The sequence below is a fragment of the Bos indicus x Bos taurus genome, chromosome 6 (assembly GCF_003369695.1).
Source record: "Bos indicus x Bos taurus breed Angus x Brahman F1 hybrid chromosome 6, Bos_hybrid_MaternalHap_v2.0, whole genome shotgun sequence".
NCBI classification, from domain to species: domain Eukaryota; kingdom Metazoa; phylum Chordata; class Mammalia; order Artiodactyla; family Bovidae; genus Bos; species Bos indicus x Bos taurus.
The window spans coordinates 57,549,137-57,570,193 of record NC_040081.1 but is presented as its reverse complement, the minus strand read 5'-3'; the positions used below and the strand labels follow the sequence as shown (position 1 = coordinate 57,570,193).

The 21,057-nt window shown below is 43.9% G+C and overlaps 1 protein-coding gene across 10 annotated transcripts in view; it reads right to left on the bottom strand.

Annotated features, from left to right (window-relative positions):
• TBC1D1 (TBC1 domain family member 1) overlaps positions 1-21,057 on the bottom strand; it is a 226,723-nt gene that overhangs the window by 31,121 nt on the left and 174,545 nt on the right. For all 10 annotated transcript variants that reach the window (XM_027544253.1, XM_027544254.1, XM_027544246.1 and 7 more), the window contains 3 exons: positions 18,057-18,242; positions 9,957-10,118; positions 4,070-4,228 (listed from right to left, as the gene is read on the bottom strand). In XM_027544253.1, coding sequence (XP_027400054.1) covers positions 4,070-4,228; positions 9,957-10,118; positions 18,057-18,242 — 507 coding nt within the window. The remainder of the gene's footprint in view (positions 1-4,069; positions 4,229-9,956; positions 10,119-18,056; positions 18,243-21,057) is intronic.

The window sequence follows — 21,057 nt, the reverse complement described above, 5'->3', positions numbered from 1 at the left end:
ACAGATGGCAAACAGAAACTGGAAGTAAAGGTCAGGCTGTCTCAGATTAACGACAGCACCTGCACCTGCATGTTGTAATTGTTAATTCTTCCGCACCTGCACGTTGTAAAACTAACGACTAACGTGTAACCAGTCATGTTGTGGCTTAAAACTCAACATGCAAAAACGAAGATCATGGCATCCGGGCCCATCACTTCATGGCAAATAGATGGGGAAACAATGCAAACAGTGACAGACTTTATTTTGGGGGGCTTCAAAATCACTGTAGATGGAGACTGCAGCCATGAAATTAAAAGATACTTGCTCTTTGGAAGAAAAGCTATGACCCACCTAGATAGCATATTAAAAAGCAGAGACATTACTTTGCCAACAAAGGTCCGTCTAGTCAAAGCTATGGTTTTTCCAGTAGTCATGTATGGATGTGAGAGTTGGACTATAAAGAAAGCTGAGTGCCAAAGAATTGATGTTTTTGAACTGTGGTGTTGGAGAAGACTCTTGAGAGTCCCTTGGACTGCAAGGAGATCCAACCAGTCCATTCTAAAGGAAATCAGTCCTGAATATTCATTGGAAGGACTGAGGCTGAAGCTGAAGCTCCAATACTCTGGCCACCTGATGTGAAGAACTGACTCCTTGGAAAAGACCCTGATGCTGGGAAAGATTGAAGGTGGAAGGAGAAGGGGACAACAGAGGATGAGATGGTTGGATGGCATCACCGACTTGATGGACGTGAGTTTGAGCAAGCTCCTGGAGTTGGTGATGGACAGGGAAGCCTGGTGTGCTACAGTCCATGCGGTCACAAAGAGTCAGACACGACTGAGCCACTGAACTGAACCAGTCAAGTAGCAGGGGGTATAAAACCAAGTCCTCCGAAATCACTGGGTCCTTATTGGGAACCGATTGCCCTTGGACCCACTGGTGTTATAAACTGTACTCCACTAGTCTGAGTGTCCTCAAGAGGAGTGTTTTGCAACTCCGGATTCTATAACAACCCCATGGACTGCAGCACACCACGCTTCCCTGTCCTTCACTATCTCCTAGAGTTTGCTCAAACTCAAGTCCATTGAGTCAGTGATGCCACCCACCCATCTCAATTTCTGTCACCATTCAATACAAAGTCTATTATTCTCACTCTTGAAAGGAAAAAAATGTTGCAAAGACTGATTAGATTAATAGCTAATTTCAGAAAATAAAGCAAAAAGCTAAAAAAACAAAAATCCTTGCAAAGCCAAAATACTTCCAACCAACAAGCATTCTGTTCTCTTGGCCAGGATATGGATGTTACTTTTAAAGAAAAACTGAAACATGATTTGTTTTTGCTCTGCTGCTCCACACACCTTTCTTGGGCCTTGAATGAGTCACAGTGCAGACAAAATAAGAAGTGTAGACAAAACAACTGACTTGGCAAATACCACGTTGTGAGAAGTGAGGGGGGACCAATGGACAGTCTGGAGGAACCTCTAGGCGTGGCCTCCCTGAACCCAGCAGAGCCGGCCGGGCAGCAGGGCACCCGGGCCTCCACTGGGTCTGGGCCAACACTTCGCTTCTCCGGATCTAAGGGAAGAGGGGAGGCTGGCCCTGGAGGAAGCCTGGAGAGACGCACAGATGTTACCATTACCAGGGAAATGCACTGTTGGAAACAGGTTCTCTGGGGCCTTGGGGGGTGCTGAGGGGCATCCAAACTGGGGGCTGTGATGGGAAAGAAGTGAGGTGGAGAGACGAGGCCACACTATCATCAGGAGGGGAGTGGGGGCGGGTGCAGCTAGTCTTCCAGGGTGCAAAGGGTGAGGGTGGGAGATGGGCAGGGAGGGAGGAGAGAGACCGTGAGAGTGCAGCCTAGCCCTGCCCTGGAGAAAAGGCCTAGATTCTGGCTCGCTTGTGCAGACCCTCTGCCAACTAGAGGAAAGGCAGCCACGGGCCCTGGGAAGGGAGGTGTCAAGGGGGACTGTGCAAACACTCCCCGGGGGAAGAGCCCCGCCCTCATGCTGATCCAGCCTTTTCTCCCCTCTGCAGAGAAGTAACTGTGTAGCATCCACAGAACAAGGAGAAGGGTATTCACTGAAGGGATCTGAGGGAAAAAAACATTCAAGAACCAGGACGGCTCCTCCCTTCCAGAGTGGTGTGGGGGGTGGGGGGGAGAGGTGGCGGGGTGGAGACACAGAGACGTCTGTGTACTCCTTCCTCCCTTTCAACCTCCTACCCCAAATTTATTTTTTTCTTCATTTCACATGATAGGAATATGATGTCATGTTTTCTGTTACTCATCGCATTAGCAAACACAGTTACTGCCAATTTACAGAACTGCTTTCTTGGGGTCAGTGGGCCAAATGGGCTCCTGCCCCAGGCCTTGCACGCTCACTGTCCCCAAGTTACAATCACGGCCCATCAGCATCACCCTCCGCCCAGCTAGCATGGGGCTCCTAGGAGTGTGTGGGGCTCCTGGGCAGAGGGCCTGAGGGATGGAGGGACCCACTACAGCCCAGAGCCAGAGCAGGTTTAGGTCCTGGCAGGCAGCTGTGTGACCGTGCTCAGCACTTGACCTCTCTGTGCCTTGGAAACTGTCCTCATCTCTTAGAGAGGGTTCAGGGCCAATTTCCCAAGGCTGCGGTGAGGGTCACGGGAGATTGGGAGGCCAGCACCATGCTTCAGTCAACATCAAGAGACTTAACTGAGTATCTACTATGCGATAGGCTCTGTCCGAGGGGCTGGGGTACAATGGCCAATGGCCCCAGTCTAGCCCACAGCGGGAGGCCTGCAGCCCACTGGGGAGAAAGGCAATAAAAAGGCACTGCCACCTAGCTGAGCGCAGTGCGGGCCAGGAGCAGAGACCTGCAGCCCCAGCGCTCAGCGGCGCACCAGCTCTGCTATGTGGGCAGGTCACCTAACCTCTCTGCATTTCAGTGTCCTCAACTCCACACAAGGGCAGGAGGAAGGACATGTCCCTGATTGCACTGTGAGGACTGAAGAAAGCAGTTTAAGTAACTTCACCCAACATCCAAGGGAAAGCTAAGTATTAACTTTAATAATAATGGTAACTGTAATAATACTAAATAAGTCTGCTGAGCAGAGTATAGAGGGTAAGACAGAGGCAGAGGCACCTGACCCAGCCTGAAGGTGGGAGAAGAGGCTATCTCAGGGACAGTCTCAGAGATGACATTCAGACTTAGGCCTGAAGGGGAACATTTATGAAGCCGACCCTGATGAACTGCAGTGCTGTTGGATAGAGAAGCCTCGGTATTGCCCAGCCCAGTTCATGTCAACTGGAGGGAAAGGTCCTGCCTCCCCCTGGCCGCTGTGCTAAGGAATCTGTGAGTCAGGCCTTGATGGGACCCCTGACCCAGCCTGGGGAGCCCCAGAGCAACAGCACACAGAGTAAATGTTTCAGAAGCAGGACCATGTGCTCTAGAAGCAGCTGGGCCTGGAGGCCAAGGAGTTCCCCAGGAGCCCTGCTGCCCACGGGGACAGAGGCCCCAGGGGGAAGCAGAGGCAGGAAGGATGCACTGCTCAGCTGTCTCCTGGAAATGCTTACAGTATAGTCAGTGATTTGGTAAATACACAACCACACTTACTGTGACCACATCCTACCCTCTGAATGTTTATCTCAGAGTTAACTGGATGACCCGGTAAAGTGGGGGGTCTCACAAATTGCTTTCAAGATTTTTTTTTCTAAATTTTTCTAATAAATTCTGTTTGTAAACCACAGAGACTAGGGTAGCTCCTATAACTAAACATAGCCTCGGCTCTGACACTTGCGTTTCCAGGCTGTGTGTTTGGTTGACCATAACCCCTCCTATCAACCTCCAAGTCACTGAACTGGAGCCTGGGGGAAACCAGGGCCTGCACAGTGGCTGCTTGCCTCGCCACAGAGCGAACAAGCCACCAGGCACAGGGGGAGGTTTTTATACCTGAGAAGACATTTGTGATGACTTCAGGGCTTTTTTACTTGAAAATCTTAGCAGTAAATTGTGACTGCTAAACCTAAAGGCAGACCGCTCAATAACTCGGACGGTCTCTTCAGGTTTTCCGAGTGAGTACGGCTTCCATCTCCATGTCACGTTGACTGCAGGCTTACCAAGGTCGATGAGAATGGCGTGCTGCTGGGAGGTGAGCTGCTTTAAGAGCTCTTTGTAGGGCGTGTCCTTGGGCTGCTGTTTGCAGGGAAACGGGTGCTTCAGGTGGTACTGCTCCGCCAAGAATTTCCAGATTTCACCCCGGTGGTGTCGCGGCACACCTTCAAGACGAGGGGTGGGAAAAAGACAGACTTCAGGTACAGAATACAACTAAGTGATGAAATGAGGTATGTCTCACTCTACTGATTCAGCTTCTTGTTCCACTGTGAATTAACGGCACAGAAATGGAAATAAAACAACCAAAATTCTGTCCTATTTGGTCCCTTCCTTCCTCCACGCCCGCTGCCATTCTTCCCTTACCTCCCCGACACCCTCCTACCTTCCAAGTATGTGTGTACTGTGTTTGGACTCTGTTTGGACTGTGCCAAACTCTGCAATAAACTGATGAAAGACATGAAAATCCCTAACTAGTACCAATTAACAATGTCCTCAGGAAGTAACTGCAAGCATGTGAAACGACACTGCAAAACGTGATCTCAGAGAAGGGACAGAAGCAAACTAGTGAGTTTGGATGAAGGAGATGAAGGTTTCCTGGATTCCTTCACTGGTGCTAAGACTCAAGAGCAAAAGAAGAGAGAAGTCAAGTCAGAGGAAGGGAACTGCTAGTGTTTGCCCGGACCTCCGAGGACACAGCGCACATGTGGGAGGAGCAGGCAGGTGGCAGTCAGGCTAGACAGGGCTTCACTAGAGGTCAAACTGAGAGCAGGAAACCTGCACTTTATGTGGCAGCTGAAAGGAATCACCGAATGCTTTGAAGCGGGGGAAGGAGTAGCTGAATCAAAGCTGAGATTCTGGAATACTGACTGGACATCTTTCTGCAAGGGTGGGCTGGAGGAAGCGGTCAGATGCTAGACAGGGGATAGTCGGCATGAACGTGCCCTGGTAGGCATTCAACGTGGACCTGAAAGCAAGAAAAATTACCTAGGAGCCTCTTCCTAATATTTTAGATGTGACTGAGCTGAATACTCAGAGTGTTGCTAAAATGCTATCTAACAGAAGTTCTCTTCAAGTCAATGAGGGCTCATTAGAAAAAGTGACTGTTTTGAATCAAATTCTTGTGTTCATGACTCCGCTGTTTCAAGGCCCAGATGTGGAAATGGGAAGACCAAGAAAATAGCAGGATAAGACACCAAACCCTTCTCATTCCTGAAAGGAGAGCTCGCCAGAGAAAGGGAGCCTCTGACTCAGGGATTAATTTTTCCATCCAGAAAAAGCATGTGAGGACTGTGTAGCCTTCCCTGCCCCTCAGGGACCTACCCAGGAAGGCTACTCGCCAGTCTGCTAAGCCTTCTCTCAGAGCAGTGCTACTCCAGGCAAGAGCAGCAGTTAATCCTCCCCAGGAGGTGACCAGGTGCTGTCACTGGTCCACACACTTCACGTCATCCCCACAACCTGCTGTGGGGAACGCGATGATATCCCACATGGTGAGGAGGAGGAAAGAGAGGCCCCCTGCTGAGCAGAGATGCCCCAGTGGGTTGGTGGCAGCCCAGGGACAGTAACCGCCATTTTCTCTTGAAGTCCTCACTGCTGGACAAGCTGCTACTCACAAGGATAATGGGGAGAATATTTTATGTTCCTACCTGGCAATTAATAATAAAATCATCATTTGTGGATCTGAACCAGAGAGTCAGTTTCATTTATAACAGACCCACAGGAACTCTTTAGAAAGCACTGCTCAGCCATCTCCTGGAAAGACTTTATAGTCAGTGATTTGGTTTTACACAGTGGAAGAAAAACATGACCACACTTGTGACCACATCCTACCCTCTGAATGTTTATCTCAAGAGTTAACTGGATGACCCTGTGAAGCAGGTTGAATGGTGACCTCCAAAAAGGTATGTCCACATCCTGATCACCAGAAGCTCTGAGTGTTACCTTATTCGGGAAAAGGGTCTTTGCAGATATAATTAAGTTAGGCAAAGACCTTGAAATGAGATCATCCTGGGTGATCATTACCCAGGTGGTCCCTATATCCAATGACAATATCTTTAGAAGACAAGAGGAGGAGGTGCCACATCCATGGAGGCAGAGACAAAGCGTTGTGGCCACAGACAAGCAGTGCTGACGGCCACCAGGAGCCTGAAGAGGCCGGGCACGGCCTGCCCACGCCGGCTTCAGACATCTGGCTTCCAACATGAGAGAAGACTTTCTGTTGTTTTAGCCACGAATTTTGTTATCAAGTGTTATGGCGGCAACAGAAAACTAATGTATTCTGTTACCTGGCTTTTTATATTATTCTATTTCTTTTCTCCCTACTATTCCTGCTCAGATGTTTCTCAAGGGGAAAGGTGAGTATAGACACATACAAACCTCATATTTCAGACCATATTAGAAGTAAATGTAGGCTGAAAAAATAGTCAGCATGTTAAATGATTAATAGTGGGGCTTTCAACAAAACATTCCTGTCAAACTGGGAAATATGCCAAGTTATGAGAGGACCAATTTCCCCTTAGTACTAAATCATTCCCATTATCTTATCAAACTTTTATTTGGGGGAGGAAACAAGCATTGGCTGTCACTGACAGTGCCACAGACTCTGGAGTTTAAGGAAAGCTCACATTGTATGATTTAGAAACGAAGGGTCATGCAAACTGGTGCCAATGTTTTTGGTAAGAATGATCTTCAACACTCTGCCCCAAAACCGAGGAGGCTCGGTTTTGCCTCCACTCCTGACCCCAGAGAGAACCCCGGCAGTGGACCAGGCCTACAGGCAAGAGGCCTCCCTCCCTCCGTATTAAATACTTTTACAGTTTTACTGCCTTTACTGCTCATTACTTATATGGGGGGGGGGGGGGGACAATCTTCTGAAAATAAAGAGATATAAAGAAGAAAGTGAAAAACCACCCCTTACTAGAGGTAACACACAATTCACCACCCAAAGCAGGAAGCTTCTGACAGTGAAGGGGAGGAAGGCTATCAATTACTGTACTTGGACAGGTGGAAAAGCAAGAGCATGCTGGGCAACCCAGATACATGGCCATCCTCGCTGTAACTTGGGCGTCTGCAAACACGCCACGTACAGTGACGGAGACACAGAGCAGCACATGAGGCCGTGCTGTCCTTTCTCACTCAACTGACCTCAGACATCTTTTACATCAGTTAATACAAATCTACTGTGCTATTTTCAAGGAATATGATGTGGGTGTGGCCATGTGGTTGGGTTTTTCGGTCATTAAATGATGCCACAGTCAACACTCTTCCCACTGCCGTATATGTTTACTGATTAATTTCTAGAATGGGTTTCTACACGTGGCAGTGCTGGGGCAAAAGTAAGCAGGGACTGCACCTATCTCACATCGCCAGCTGCTCAGGAAGCCTCTTGGCCTCTGCAATGCCACTCCTAGAAAACTGTGGTCCAGGTTCTAAAACTCTACCTTGCCACCTTTGGAGAAATCATTTAAACCCAAAGTAAACCTTGAATTATTTAAAATTCCCTATAATTCTTCCTCATACCAAGTTGACACCCTAAAATCCCACCATCCTGATCCAACTTTAACTTGGGACATTTATAAATCTCTCTACTTCTGCCACTTAGGGGTCTTTAGATCATCAAGAAGAAAGGCCTTGTTACCCACACAAGGCATGTTTTTATTTCAAGGGTTTGTAAGTGACTTGGCCTCTACCTCAAAGATTCAAGGTGAAGTTCTGATTTGATCTCTTTTTATAATAACTCTGAGTTAGGAGATGGACTGTGGTTATCTGTTTGGAGGTGTTAGATCTCATATGTTGAAACCAGCTGAACAACTGACAAATAACAACTTCCTTTTACAATTAGTAAAAGGAATAGTAATAATCCTTTTACAATTAGTGATACAATATTCCTGGCACAGAAAGTGATGTGGCAGCTCACCTCAGTATAAACTGTCCAATCCTCTATCGTCAGCTTCATCATGTAGGTTCTGGATACTGTGCTGAGTTCAGTCGTGTCTGACTCTTTGCAACCCCATGGACTGTAGCACACCCGGTTCCTCTGTCCATGGAATTTTCCAGGCAAGAATACTGGAGTGGGTTGCCATGCCCTTCTCCAGGGGCTCTTCCTGACCAAGTACCTAGAGTACTTCTATTTGGTTCCTCTTGTAAATGCATGATGAAAACCACTATATGTCCAGGTGCCAGGCTCCTAAGAGGCTCAAACATTTGGACTGCTGTCACAGAACCGTGCAATTTACCTACGCAAAAGTAAAGCCACCTGAAGACTTTCATCTAGTCAACAGTGCAAAGGGAAAGACTGGACTCATTCTTTTCTCTGGTTTCTTTTTTCAAAATGGCGATCTGGGGCTAGCTGGTGCAATGGTAAGCCTCCAGCAACCATTGCTGCACAAAGAATATAAGACCTAGAAGAAAGCTGTGAGATCCTCTGTGGGGTCCACACCTCTCATTCTGGAAGCCAGAGGCCAGAAAGATTAGGACAACTGCCACAGGCCACTGTGGCCGATACAGGACCCGAGTCCTCAGCATCCACGACAGCACGGCCGAGGCCTAGTTCAACCTTGGGTAGCATCAATGGTGGAGAGAACTCTAGCAGCCTGGGATGCAACCTACTCTGTGGTCCTGGGCCCATAACTCAACATCTCTAGGTCCAAGTCTCCTTAACCATATAAAGGGGAAAGTTATAACTAGTGGTAACTCATATACTATTACTAAAACTTAAGCTGTCAAAACTCAGATAAAGGTTAGATAATACCTAATAGAGAGACCATAGTAGAAAAGCTGCTTTGCTCCATTTACTCGCAGAGATAAATAATGCATGTGCAACTTGGTTTACTGAATTGCTGACGCAGCCAGAAGATAAAATTTACCACCCTTATTCTAACCACCTGGTTATTCACGCCCAGACTGCCAAGACTTCAGGAGCACTAGAACTAGGTTAGACTCAGGAAACTTCCCATCTTGCCCACAGATATTAACACACATTTTAAAATAAATAGTTTTGTGTTACTTGAATACTAACAATCATTGAAGAAGAATCTATTGATTCTAAGCTCTAAAATGGAAGTCAAGCTACCTCCAGTTTTTTCTTTTGAAATGTTCCAATGAAGGACCAGTTTTTTCTTTTTAAATGTTCCAATCCTTACAGACTGATACTTTGATAAAATACAGTGAATTAGCAATGGGAAAAAAATAAGACTGACAAAATATACAAGACCACTTTTTTCCACTAGGATCACTGTCAAATCATGGGGGAAGTTTCTAGATGCCGAGTCTCAAGTTCTGCACTTACCTTGGATAAGCAACTGTTCAGACCAGCACCCAGTCAGCAGATCACATGGAAAACACAGGCTCCCCACACTCCACAGCCTTTCAGCAGAACACACAACTGCAGTGGCTCCTCACAACAGCCACTGTCGTCACCCACATCTCACACATGTGTAAAGTGAGGCTCAGAGAGGTTAAGCCATTTGCCTAAGATCACTCTGCAAAGTAACTGGTAGAAGCGCAATCCCAACCCAAGTCTCCCTGCCTGAAGTCTGGGCTGGACACTGTGACCTGCGGAGAGCACCCAGACAGAAGGTACACAACTCGTTGTCAGTTTACTATTTAACTCTGTATCATCACATCACTATACAGCTTGTAGGCAACTGTGCCCTTAGGTGTACATTTTTCTTCTTCCTGTTTCCTTAATTAATTTAAGAGAAATCGTAAAGTAGAGAAATGGTAATTTAAGAGAAATTGTGATGAAGACATCTGGAAATAGATCAGGTAAAGATATGATAAATAGGAGAGAGATGGCCACTGAAATTGAACCTAAAAAATTTTTTTTATTCCATACTTCTCCCCAGTCATCAATGAGGGGTGAGGCCAACTGGACTGATTCCCAGTTAGGCTTACCTTGGCCAACAGCCGAGTGCATTTTTTCCATGTCAAACTTAATTTTTGATCTTCCTGGAGTGCTAAGTATCTTTTCCCACACTGTAGTCACTTCTTTAAGACAGGGAGTGATTTCTTCATAATCAAGCTTTAGGCGCTTGTTCAGCAAATCATTCTCAGAGGCTAGAACAGACAATTTAAGAGCACGTTAGTGAGTTATAGCTACATGTCTCCTGTCTCACAGCAAGGCTGCCTGCTTATCACCACCACTGAGATGCCTGCAGCCAGCTTAACAGGTCCAAGGTGAAGACCGGTCCGCTTCTGCCCCCCACCCCAGCTTTCTTATCAAGGAAAAAGCTATATACCCAGGAGGCATCCCTGATTCCTCTTATTCCTTCATCCCCGATGGATTTTGTTGGTTCTACTGCTAAAATATACTATACTTATCCAATCCTATCCATCTCCATAGCTACCCTATTAACTATAAACATGTCAAAGGCAAGAACTGTGTGTTAGAATTCCTAGTGCCTGGCAGGATTAGATCTCAACAAAACTTCACCTAAACTAGGAGAGGCTCTCAGAGGAGAGTTCCTTCTTCAGTTCAGTTCAGTCGTTCAGTTGTGTCCGACTCTTTGCAACCCCATGAATTGCAGCACGCCAGGCCTCCCTGTCCATCACCAACTCCTGGAGTTCACTCAGACTCACATCCATTGATTCAATGATGCCATCCAGCCATCTCATCCTCTGTCGTCCCCTTCTCCTCCTGCCCCCAATCCCTCCCGGCATCAGAGTCTTATCCAATGAGTCAACTCTTTGCATGAGGTGGCCAAAGTACTGGAGTTTCAGCTTTAGCATCATTCCTTCCAAAGAACACCCAGGGCTGATCTCCTTCAGAATGGACTGGTTGGATCTCCTTGCAGTCCAGGGGACTCTTCAAGAGTCTTCTCCAACACCACAGTTCAAAAGCATCAATTCTTTGGCGCTCAGCTTTCTTCACAGTCCAACTCTCACACCCATACATGACCAGTGGAAAAACCATAGCCTTGACTAGACAGACCTTTGTTTGCAAAGTAATGTCTCTGCTTTTGAATATGCTATCTAGGTTGGTCATAACCTTCCTTCCAAGGAGTAAGCGTCTTTTAATTTCATGGCTGCAGTCACCATCTGCAGTGATTTTGGAGCCCCAAAAAATAAAGTCTGACACTGTTTCCACTGTTTCCCCATCTATTTCCCATGAAGTGATGGGACCAGATGCCATGATCTTCATTTTCTGAATGTTAAGCTTTAAGCCAACTTTTTCACTCTCCTCTTTCACTTTCATCAAGAGGCTTTAGTTCCTCTTCACTTTCTGCCATAAGGGTGGTGTCATCTGCATATCTGAGCTTATTGATATTTCTCCTGACAATCTTGATTCCAGCTTATGCTTCTTCCAGCCCAGCGTTTCTCATGATGCACTCTGTATACAAGTTAAATAAGCAGGGTGACAATATACAGCCTTGCCGTACTCCTTTTCCTATTTGGAACTAGTCTGTCGTTCCATGTCCAGTTTTAACCGTTGTTTCCTGACCAGCATATAGGTTTCTCAAGAGGCAGGTCAGGTGGTCTGGTATTCCCATCTCTTTCAGACTTTTCCACAGTTTATTGTGATCCACACAGTCAAAGGCTTTGGCATAGTCAATAAAGCAGAAATAGATATTTTTCTGGAACTCTCTTGCTTTTTCGATGATCCAGCGGATGTTGGCAATTTGATCTCTGGTTCCTCTGCCTTTTCTAAAACCAGCTTGAACATCTGGAAGTTCATGGTTCACATATTGCTGAAGCCAGTTCTTTCTTACTTGGAGCCAAACCTCCTTTAAGTATTGATAATGTCTACCCTTGCTCATGTTTCTGCTGCCTGGGGCTGAACAGAATAAATCTACCTTTTTCACATGGCATCTTCTCAAATATATGAAGACAGTTACTACTTCCTACCTTTTTCAGCTTACAGGTCCATTAGGAAGAATTCTACCTGAATCACCAAACTGGAGATGGGGGATCAATAGAAGAAAAGAAACGTAACTGAGCATTCTAAGAAGGACTAAAGCTGACAGCCTTACTCCCACCAAACCACGAATTCCTATTCAGACTACAGGGGTAATGCTGTCAGTCCCCCACCCATTCCACAGCACATCCCCCATCTGGACTGGGAGTTTAGTGGGAAAGCAGGTAGGAGACATAGCTAAGCAGGGGCCAGTATACAGGCTTCTGCAGAGCTGCTGAACTTGTCTTCTTTATGACAATAATAAACAAATACTGTATGTCTTCAGTACTTTACATTTAGTAACATTTAATGTTAACACTCTGAGGTAGGTTTTTTAATGTTTCTTCAATAATATTTAAAACAACATTTTTATTTATTAATTGACAGATAATTGCTTTACAATTTTATGTTAGTTTCTGCCATACATCAACATGAATCTGAGGCAGGGTTTTTTTTTTGAATGAGCAGACTGGGCTCAACACCCAAGGCCCAAGCAGAAAGCATAGTGGGCCTAAGCCCCCCGCCTTTCTCTACTGTTCTCCAACACACTGCAGAACCTGCTGTGATGAATGATACATTGTTTTCTAGGGATGTATCAATTAGGAGCCTTAAATATTTGATAGAATCCAGTGGAGCTGTTTGGACCTAGAGTTTTCTTTGTGTGAAAGATTTTTAATACAAATTTTATCTCTTTAACAGATATAGGGCCATTCAGACTTTTTTTTTTCTTATTTCAATTTTGATAAATTGCATCTTTCAATAAGTTTGTCCATTTCATCTCAGTTCTTTAGTTTATTGGCAAAGAGTTCTTCTTAGTCCCAGAAACACTGAAAGTCAGTGTGCACCTCGAATAAGTCTGCTCTCCCCTGACCCCATAAACACACACTCCCTAGCCCAAATCTTAATTCTGGAGAAGACCGAGGTTGAGCAGGTTCATTACTTTGTCCAGGGCAGCAGAGTAGGATGTGCTGGGTACAGGATTTTTGCACCCTGAATTATTTTTTAAATAGGAATTACCGCTATTTCGTTGAGTTGCTCCTGTAAAGATTAAGTGAGATGAAATACACTTAAATTGTTCAGTCTCTCGGTTGTGTCTGACTCTTTGCGACTGCATGGACTACAGCAATGCCAGGCTTCCCTGGCCTTCACCAACATTCAGAAAACTAAGATCATGGCATCTGGTCCCATCACTTCATGGCAAATAGATAGGGAAACAATGGAAACAGTGAGAGACTTTATTTTGGGGGGCTCCAAAATCAATGCAGATGGTGACAGCAGCCATGAAATTAAAAGATACTTGCTCCTTAGAAGAAAAGTTATGACCATTTTAGACAGCACATTAAAAAGCAGAGACATTACTTTGCTAACAAAGGTCCATCTAATCAAACCTATGGTTTTTCCAATAGTCATATATGGATGTGAGAGTTGGACTACAAAGAAACCTGAGCGCTGAAGAATTGATGCTTTTGAACTGTGGTGTGGGAGAAGACTCTTGAGAGTCCCTTGGACAGCAAGGACATCCAACCAGTCCATTCTAAAGGAAATCAGTCCTGACTATTCATTGGAAGGACTGATGCTGAAGCTGAAACTCCAGTACTTTGGCCACCTGATGTGAAGAACTGACTCATCTGAAAAGACCCTGATGCTGGGAAAGAATGAAGGTGGGAGAAGAAGGGCATGACAAAGGATGAGATGGTTGGATGGCACCACCGACTCAATGGACATGAATTTGAGTAAGCTCCAGGAGTTGATAATGGACAGGGAAGCCTGGTGTGCTGCAGTCCATGGGGTCACAAAGAGTCGGACATGACTGAGCGACTGAACTGAACTGAACTGAACTTCACAGATAAGATACTCCTCTGACTGCTGCCATCTCTTGAAAGCTTAGGAAGGGAAGGAAGGCTAAGGGGCTGGGAGGCTGAAACTTGTAGAGATTTTAGAAAAACTACACTATCTAATTCTTTTATAACAAACGTAGTATTTGTTTAACCAGGAAAAAAAAAACTTAAAAAAAATATCTTCAATTATAATTCAATTAAAACTCAAACTTCATTGTGTTACCATTATACAGATAACCACGATGATGTGCAGAGTCAGACATCCTGGAATGAAGTCACCTGGGCATTAGGAAGCATTACTACAAACAAAGCTAAAGCTAGTGGAGGTGATGGAATTCCAGCTGAGTTACTTCAAATCCTAAAGGATGGTGCTGTTAAAGTGCTGAACTCATTATGCCAGCAAATTTAGAAAACTCAACAGTGGCCACAGGACTGGAAAAGGTCAGTTTTCTTCCCAATCCCAAAGAAAGGCAATGCCAAAGAATGTTCAAACTACTGTACAATTGCACTCATTTCACACGCTAGCAAGAGGATGTTCAAAATCCTTCAAGCTAGGCTTCAACAGTATGTGAAGTGAGAACTTCCAGATGTACAAGCTGGATTTAGAAAAGACAGAGAAACAAGAGATCAAATTGCCAGCATCTGCTGGATCATAGAGAAAGCAAGGGAATTCCAAAAAACATCTTCTACTTCACTGACTATGCTAAAACCTTTGACTGTGTGGATTACAGAGTGGAAAGGACAAAAGAACAAACTGTGGAATATTCTTAATGAGATTGGAATATGAGACCACATTACCTGCCTCCTGAGAAACCTGTAAGCAGAACAAGAGCAACAGTTAGCACTGGACATGGAACAACAGACTGGTTCCAAATTGGGACAGGAGTATGTCAAGGCTGTATACTGTCACCCTGCCAATTTAACTTCCATGAAGAGTACATCATGAGAAATGCTGGACTGGATGAAGCACAAGCTGGAATCAAGATTGCAGGGAGAAATATCAATAACTTCAGACATGCAGATGATACCACTTCAAGAGCAGAAAGTGAAGAAGAACTAAAGAACGTCTTGATAAAGGTGAAAGAGGATAATGAAAAAGTTGGCTTAAAACTCAACATTCAAAAAAACTAAGAACATGGTATCCAGTCCTATCACTTCATGGCAAATACATGGGGAAAATGTGGAGTTAGATTTCATTTTCTTGGGCTCCAAAATCAATGCAGACAGTGACTGCAGCCACAAAATTAAAAGACGCTTGCCCCTTGGAGGAATAGCTGTAACAAACCTAGACAGTGTATTAAAAAGCAAAGACATCACTTTGCTGACAAAGGTCCATACAGTCAAAGCTATGGTTTTTCCAGCAGTCATGTATGGATGTAAGAGTTGGACCATAAAGAAGGCTGAGCACTGATGGATTGATGTTTTCAAACTGTGGTGTTGGAGAAGACTCTTGAGAGTCCCTTGGACTGCAAGGAGATCAAACCAGTCAATCCTAATGCAAAGCAACCCTGAATAATCACTGGAAGGACTGACGCTGAAGCTCCAATACTTCGGCCATCTGATGTGAAGAGCTGACTCGGTGGAAAAGACCCTGATGCTGGGAAGGACTGAGGGCAGAAGGAGACAGGGATGACAGAGGATGGGATGGTTGGATGGCATCACTGACTCAAAGGACATGAGTTTGCGCAAACTCAGGGAGAGAGTAAAGGACAGGGAAGCCTGGCGTGCCGCAGCTCATGGGCTCACAAAGTGTCAGAAAGGACTTAGCAACTGAACAACAAGTATCTGCAACATTAAGTATATGGCTCATTCCAAAAGCAATATAGTGCTGACCAAAACCCACAGTTGTGGTGAGTCACCCTACTGTCCAGCATCAGGCTGCTCCATCATGCATAACTGGGGGAAATGGCCTTGCAAAGGGTGCTGCAGAGGACTGTGGGCCCATGAGAGAGGCCTTGCATTTCAGTCCCAACACCACTGAAAATCAGCTGTTTAACTTTGAGGAAAGCACAATTCAGCCTCCAATGGTCAACAAGTAAGTGAAGTAGGTTCAGACAACAGGGTTTGATTCTTTCTTGGATGTAATGCTCCAAGAATAGTAATAAATATTTGATCCATGCATTCCGAAGCCAATAAAAAGCCTTAACCATGGGAAAAAACTCCTTGTATATGTTCCTCTAATTTCTTTCCCAAAGAGCATGCAATTCAGCCTGAACCCTTAATCAACTGCAAGTCTCTCCCAGCTACAAAAAAAAAAAAAATAGAATAGAATGATTCTAGTGAATTTCTGGCTGGTTTTTGTCAAATCTTGCTTTTGCATTTAATAATAAGGTTCTGCACCCCTGTCACCCCAAGAAAACCTACTAAATGTTTTTAGATGATTCATGATCAGGCTCTTATTGGTGATTATTTTCCTCAGCAATACAGGTACTGTACACACTGACACAACGCTTCCTAAATGATATTTAGGAAGTTTATTATGCTTTCACCACTAAAGTATGTTGGACTTCATAGAGCTAAGGAAAGAAATAGACTCAAACAGTAACAATATGAGACCACACAGGATAGAACTCTGCTGGGTAAAATAAGGAAGCAGCAAATGAGGATGCCGGCAAGGGCTACTGACTCAATGCAACACCTGGCAAGGTGTTCTGGTACCTCAGGGAACCCTTCCCCACCCATTCTAGCTGGCCTGGTCATCACTTGCACAGCTTCACAAAAACTCTGCCTCTGTGGCAATCTGATCCTGTATCATCAACCACAGTCATGATTCCTCCCCACATTCCCAAGAAGCCAGCCAGTATCCTTTACATTTTATAACTACGTTCTGAGTTCCTGCAGCTGCCATCTGCAAGAAGACTGGATAGGATACGTGTCAAGGTTTATGGGCTACGTGATGAATATAATTGCCTTTCAGCTTTTTAACAAAAGTCCCAACCAACATCCAATGACTCTAAGTGCTCTGCTCCAAAGCTGTCATTTAGTTGATGGAACACTCAGTGATACCATCACTATCAAATCTCTTTTAGACATCTGCTTTTAGAATTACTTTCAAGAACATGCAACAAAATGATAGAAAAACAGAGTTGGGAGAAAACTTAGCATTCGCTGCTATAAAATCCCCTCACCATGGAATCTCTTTCCACAGTAGCCTCATGGGACGAGCTGTCTTTCTCAGCTTCAATACTGGGTACTGGAGAGGCCATGGCACCCATGAATAGACCATTCCAACCATTCAACTATTCTTATCAAAAGGTCTTATTACTTTGTATTTGACTCCTTGCTTTTGGTCAAAGATGATATACTCATTTGGACAATGAACCTTATTCATCAGATTTGCTGTCTTAACTTTGAGTTCTATAAAAACGTTACAATAAAAGATGAAGATCTGCAGTCAAGGAGCAAGTTCAATGAAACAGGAAGTAACTCCCAAACTGCTCTGGACAGGGTCAGCATGTACAACCCTCTCTTTTAAAGAGTATGTTCAGATTTCTCAACCAAAATCCTCCTTATTTTACATTCAGGGAGCTCTCTGTACTCCAAGACCCATGTTCTTTCCATTATACTACCAGGGTACATAAAACATAGCTTCTCAGCTACTTTGAAAATAATACTTATTGATTCAAATGACTATTGGAATCAGGAAATGAACAAAATCTAAACTTCAGACTTCATGTCTCAATTTGGCACTAACATAACCCTAGAGCTGTTCTGAGCCTCAGTTTTCTCTTCAGGCTACTACCTAACTTCTGGAGTTGTCACCAGGATTAAGTGAGTTAGTCTATATAAAACCTGAATATCAATACAGGTAGAACTCAGCTAACCTGAAGTCTAGATCTCTGTTTTTCAGGTTACCTGCAACTCACTAAAAAAGTACAGAGTGAGGTTATGAACTGTAATGATTTATGTAGGATCTGTTCACACCTAATACCCAGGCAAAGACTACAGCAGAAGACAAAGCAGGGACAAAGAGAGAGAAAACAAAAGACACTTTTCAGAGAGTTAAAGCTGACATTTGAAGGATGCCTCTCAGAAGATTCAACTTAATACAATGGGTGCAATTATCATTAAATCTCCCGAAAGTAAAAGGTATTAACTTTACTTTAAAAAAGTAAAATAGGCATTTAATATGTACATTTATGTATGTTGGAGTACCTTGCTTTTTTTTTTAATAACACCTCTATGTCTGATGTGTCTCACTTTAGAGTCAGGACCAATTAAACCACCATCAGGCCAGTTTAGTGTTAAAAAAAGAAAACCAACCTTGCAGTTTTTGGTTTTCTTTCTCCATCCTGAGCAGCAATATCTGTTGTAGAATGGCCTTTTGCCACAGCTCCCGAAGTTCATGAGATGTTCTTTTCTTTTCCTCTGGGACCGGGCCAAAGGGTCCATCTTCACAAACTGGTTCTAGTGGAGATCGTGGGGGAAGCTCTCCCAACTCTGAGTAATCTGAGGAGGCAAAAGGACATTTCAGGATGGTCAGTTTTATTTTTTCCTTTTCTTCCTTTTTATTTATTTTTTTTAAGTGAAGTACAGTTGCTGTACAGTATTATACGTTGGCTTCCCAGGTGGTACAGTGGTAAAGAATCCGCCTGCCAGTGCAAGAGACGCAGCTTCGATCCCTGGGTCGAGGAGATCCCCTGGGATCACAGCATGGCAACCCACTCCAGTATTCTTGCCTGGGAAATCCCAAGGACAGAGGAGTTTGGCAGGCTACAGTTCACGGGACTGCAGAGTCGGACACAACTGAGCACGTACACGTTACAGGTGTATAATATAGTGATTCACAGTTTTTAGAGGTTATACTCCATTTATAGTTCATACAAAGTACTGGCTATATTCCCTGTGTGGTACAATATATTCTTGTAGTTTATTTTATACATATTAGTTTGGACCCCTTATCCTCCTCCCCTTCATCCCACCTCCCCCTGAACCACTAAGTTTGTTCTCTGTGAGTCTTTTTTTATTATATTTATTAGTTTATTGTATTTTTTGGATTATACACACAAAGGAAATCATACAGTTTTCATCTTTCTCTGATTTATTTCACTTAGCATAATACCCTCCAAGCCCATCCCTTGTTGCAGCAAATGACAAAAATTCATCCCTTTTTATGACTGAGAGGTATTCCATTGTATACATATACCACATCCAGAATGGCCATTTTTCAATAAAAAATTATATTTAAACATAGTCCCTAATCAGAAAATTCTGCTCATTCAGATATTAACAATGACATTACTAAATTTAAAATTCAAGTTTTACTATGAATTGAAAAACTACACCTGAGCCACAAACATCTAACAAGTTATACTGCTACATCAAATAGTAAGAAGTCACAGCAGCTGGGGAAATCTTCAAAGACACCTACTTTGTAAGGTATAATATTTTACCTTTTTCTGAATTAATGACTATGTGATTGATAACCACAGCAAACTTTCATATAGTGTTCACTCTGATCCAAATTGTTCTGCAGGTTTTATGTATGTAATTCATTTACCTCTCAACCACCCTAAGATGCAGGTATGGTAACTGTTCAGTTCTAAAGAGAAACAAATGGAAGCACAGGCAGTTACGTGCCTTGCCCAAGGCCACACAACTAGGAAGCAGTTAGAGCCAGGGTTGGAACCCAAGCAGTCTGGCTTTCATGTACATTCCTGACCACTGTATTATAAGGCTAGGTGCTTTAAAAGAAGATTAAAACTTTTCATCTTTAATTGCCAATAGTAACAATGACCATTAATAGTTCCTCTACCAAGCACTGGGCACCATGTCAGGTGTTTCATATGGACAGACTTCTTTCATCCTGATGCCAACTCCAGAAGGCAAGTATCAGCCTGAAGAGAAAGCTATGGCTCAGAGAAGCCAGGTAATTTGTCCAGGGTGAAACAGTAAGTTCATGCTTTCTATAGATACCCCTACAAGGGGCTTCCCTGGTGGCTCAACTGGTAAAGAATCTGCCTGCAATGAAGAAGACCCAGGCTCGACCCCTGGGTCGGGAAGATCCTCTGGAAACAGGAATGGCAACCCACTCCAGTATTCTTGCCTGGAAAATCCCATGGGGAGAGGAGCCTGGAGGGCTACAGTTCATGGGGTTGCAAAGAGTCAGACATGACTGAGTGATTACCACTTTTACAATTCAAATGTCTCTTATGACATCAATTTTCAAATTTCTATTTCTTAGCTGAAATCTCTTTACAGATCAAGAATTTGTACCTTTCCCAACTGCAGACATGATGTTGCTGGTGCAGTGTTACTGTAACCAATACCTTATAGACACACAGAGAACATCCCAGTGGCTCACCATGAAAGTAGTGATGAAGAGCTGCATTAAGTTCCCCTACAAGCGGACCTCATCTGACTCAGTGCATTCTTAACACATGCAGTGAAAAGCCTGTGCATGCAACCTGAGCCTCACAACCACCCACCAGACAACACACTCTCTTCCATCCAATGGCTCTAACACTATTCCATGTTATATCTAATTTACAGAACGGTCATCACCATTGCCTTTTATCTAAAGCTGGGTTTGTTTTCCTGCTGTGAAATCATGCATAAGCCACAAAATGCTTAATTTCCTAATATAAGTTGTTCACCTTAACTCCTCTTAAAAATGTTGGATTGAAAAAATAATAATAAGCCATTAAGAGTACTTATCACATTTTTATTTACACTTATTTCGTTGTGAGCCTATTAAACAAATGAACTAAAATTGTACTTTTTTGGAGGTAAGAAATAATAGACCATTTAGGAACGTTACAGGATGCTCAGTGTAATGGTCAATTTAAAAGCAGGAATCAAAACTATCTATATTGTATGGTCTCAATTTTGTAAATATTATGAGAGGCAGACATTTCAGTGATTAATAGGTCAGGCTCTGGAGTCAGGATGCCTGGCTTTTAATGGTTTTAATCAACACCCTGCATGTGTAGATTTTGTGATCTTTAGCAAGTTTCTTAACCTCTTTGAGCCTCCATTTCCCAATCTTTCAAGTGGGAATAATAGCCCCTCCCTCATAATGGTGTTACAGGGACTGAGTCAACACATACATACAAACCACCTAAAACAGGGTCCAACACACAGGAATATAGGGAATGCTACCTCCTATTGTTGGCTACCACATATTAAGGGCACACAAAAAATACTAGCAGGAAACACATCAAAATTTAGTCCCTCAACTGTAAGCTCAGAGAAGGTTAGAACTTTGCCTTCTTGTCCATGAGGGTCTGTCCAGCACCATGCAGTCCCTGGCAACCAACAGGTG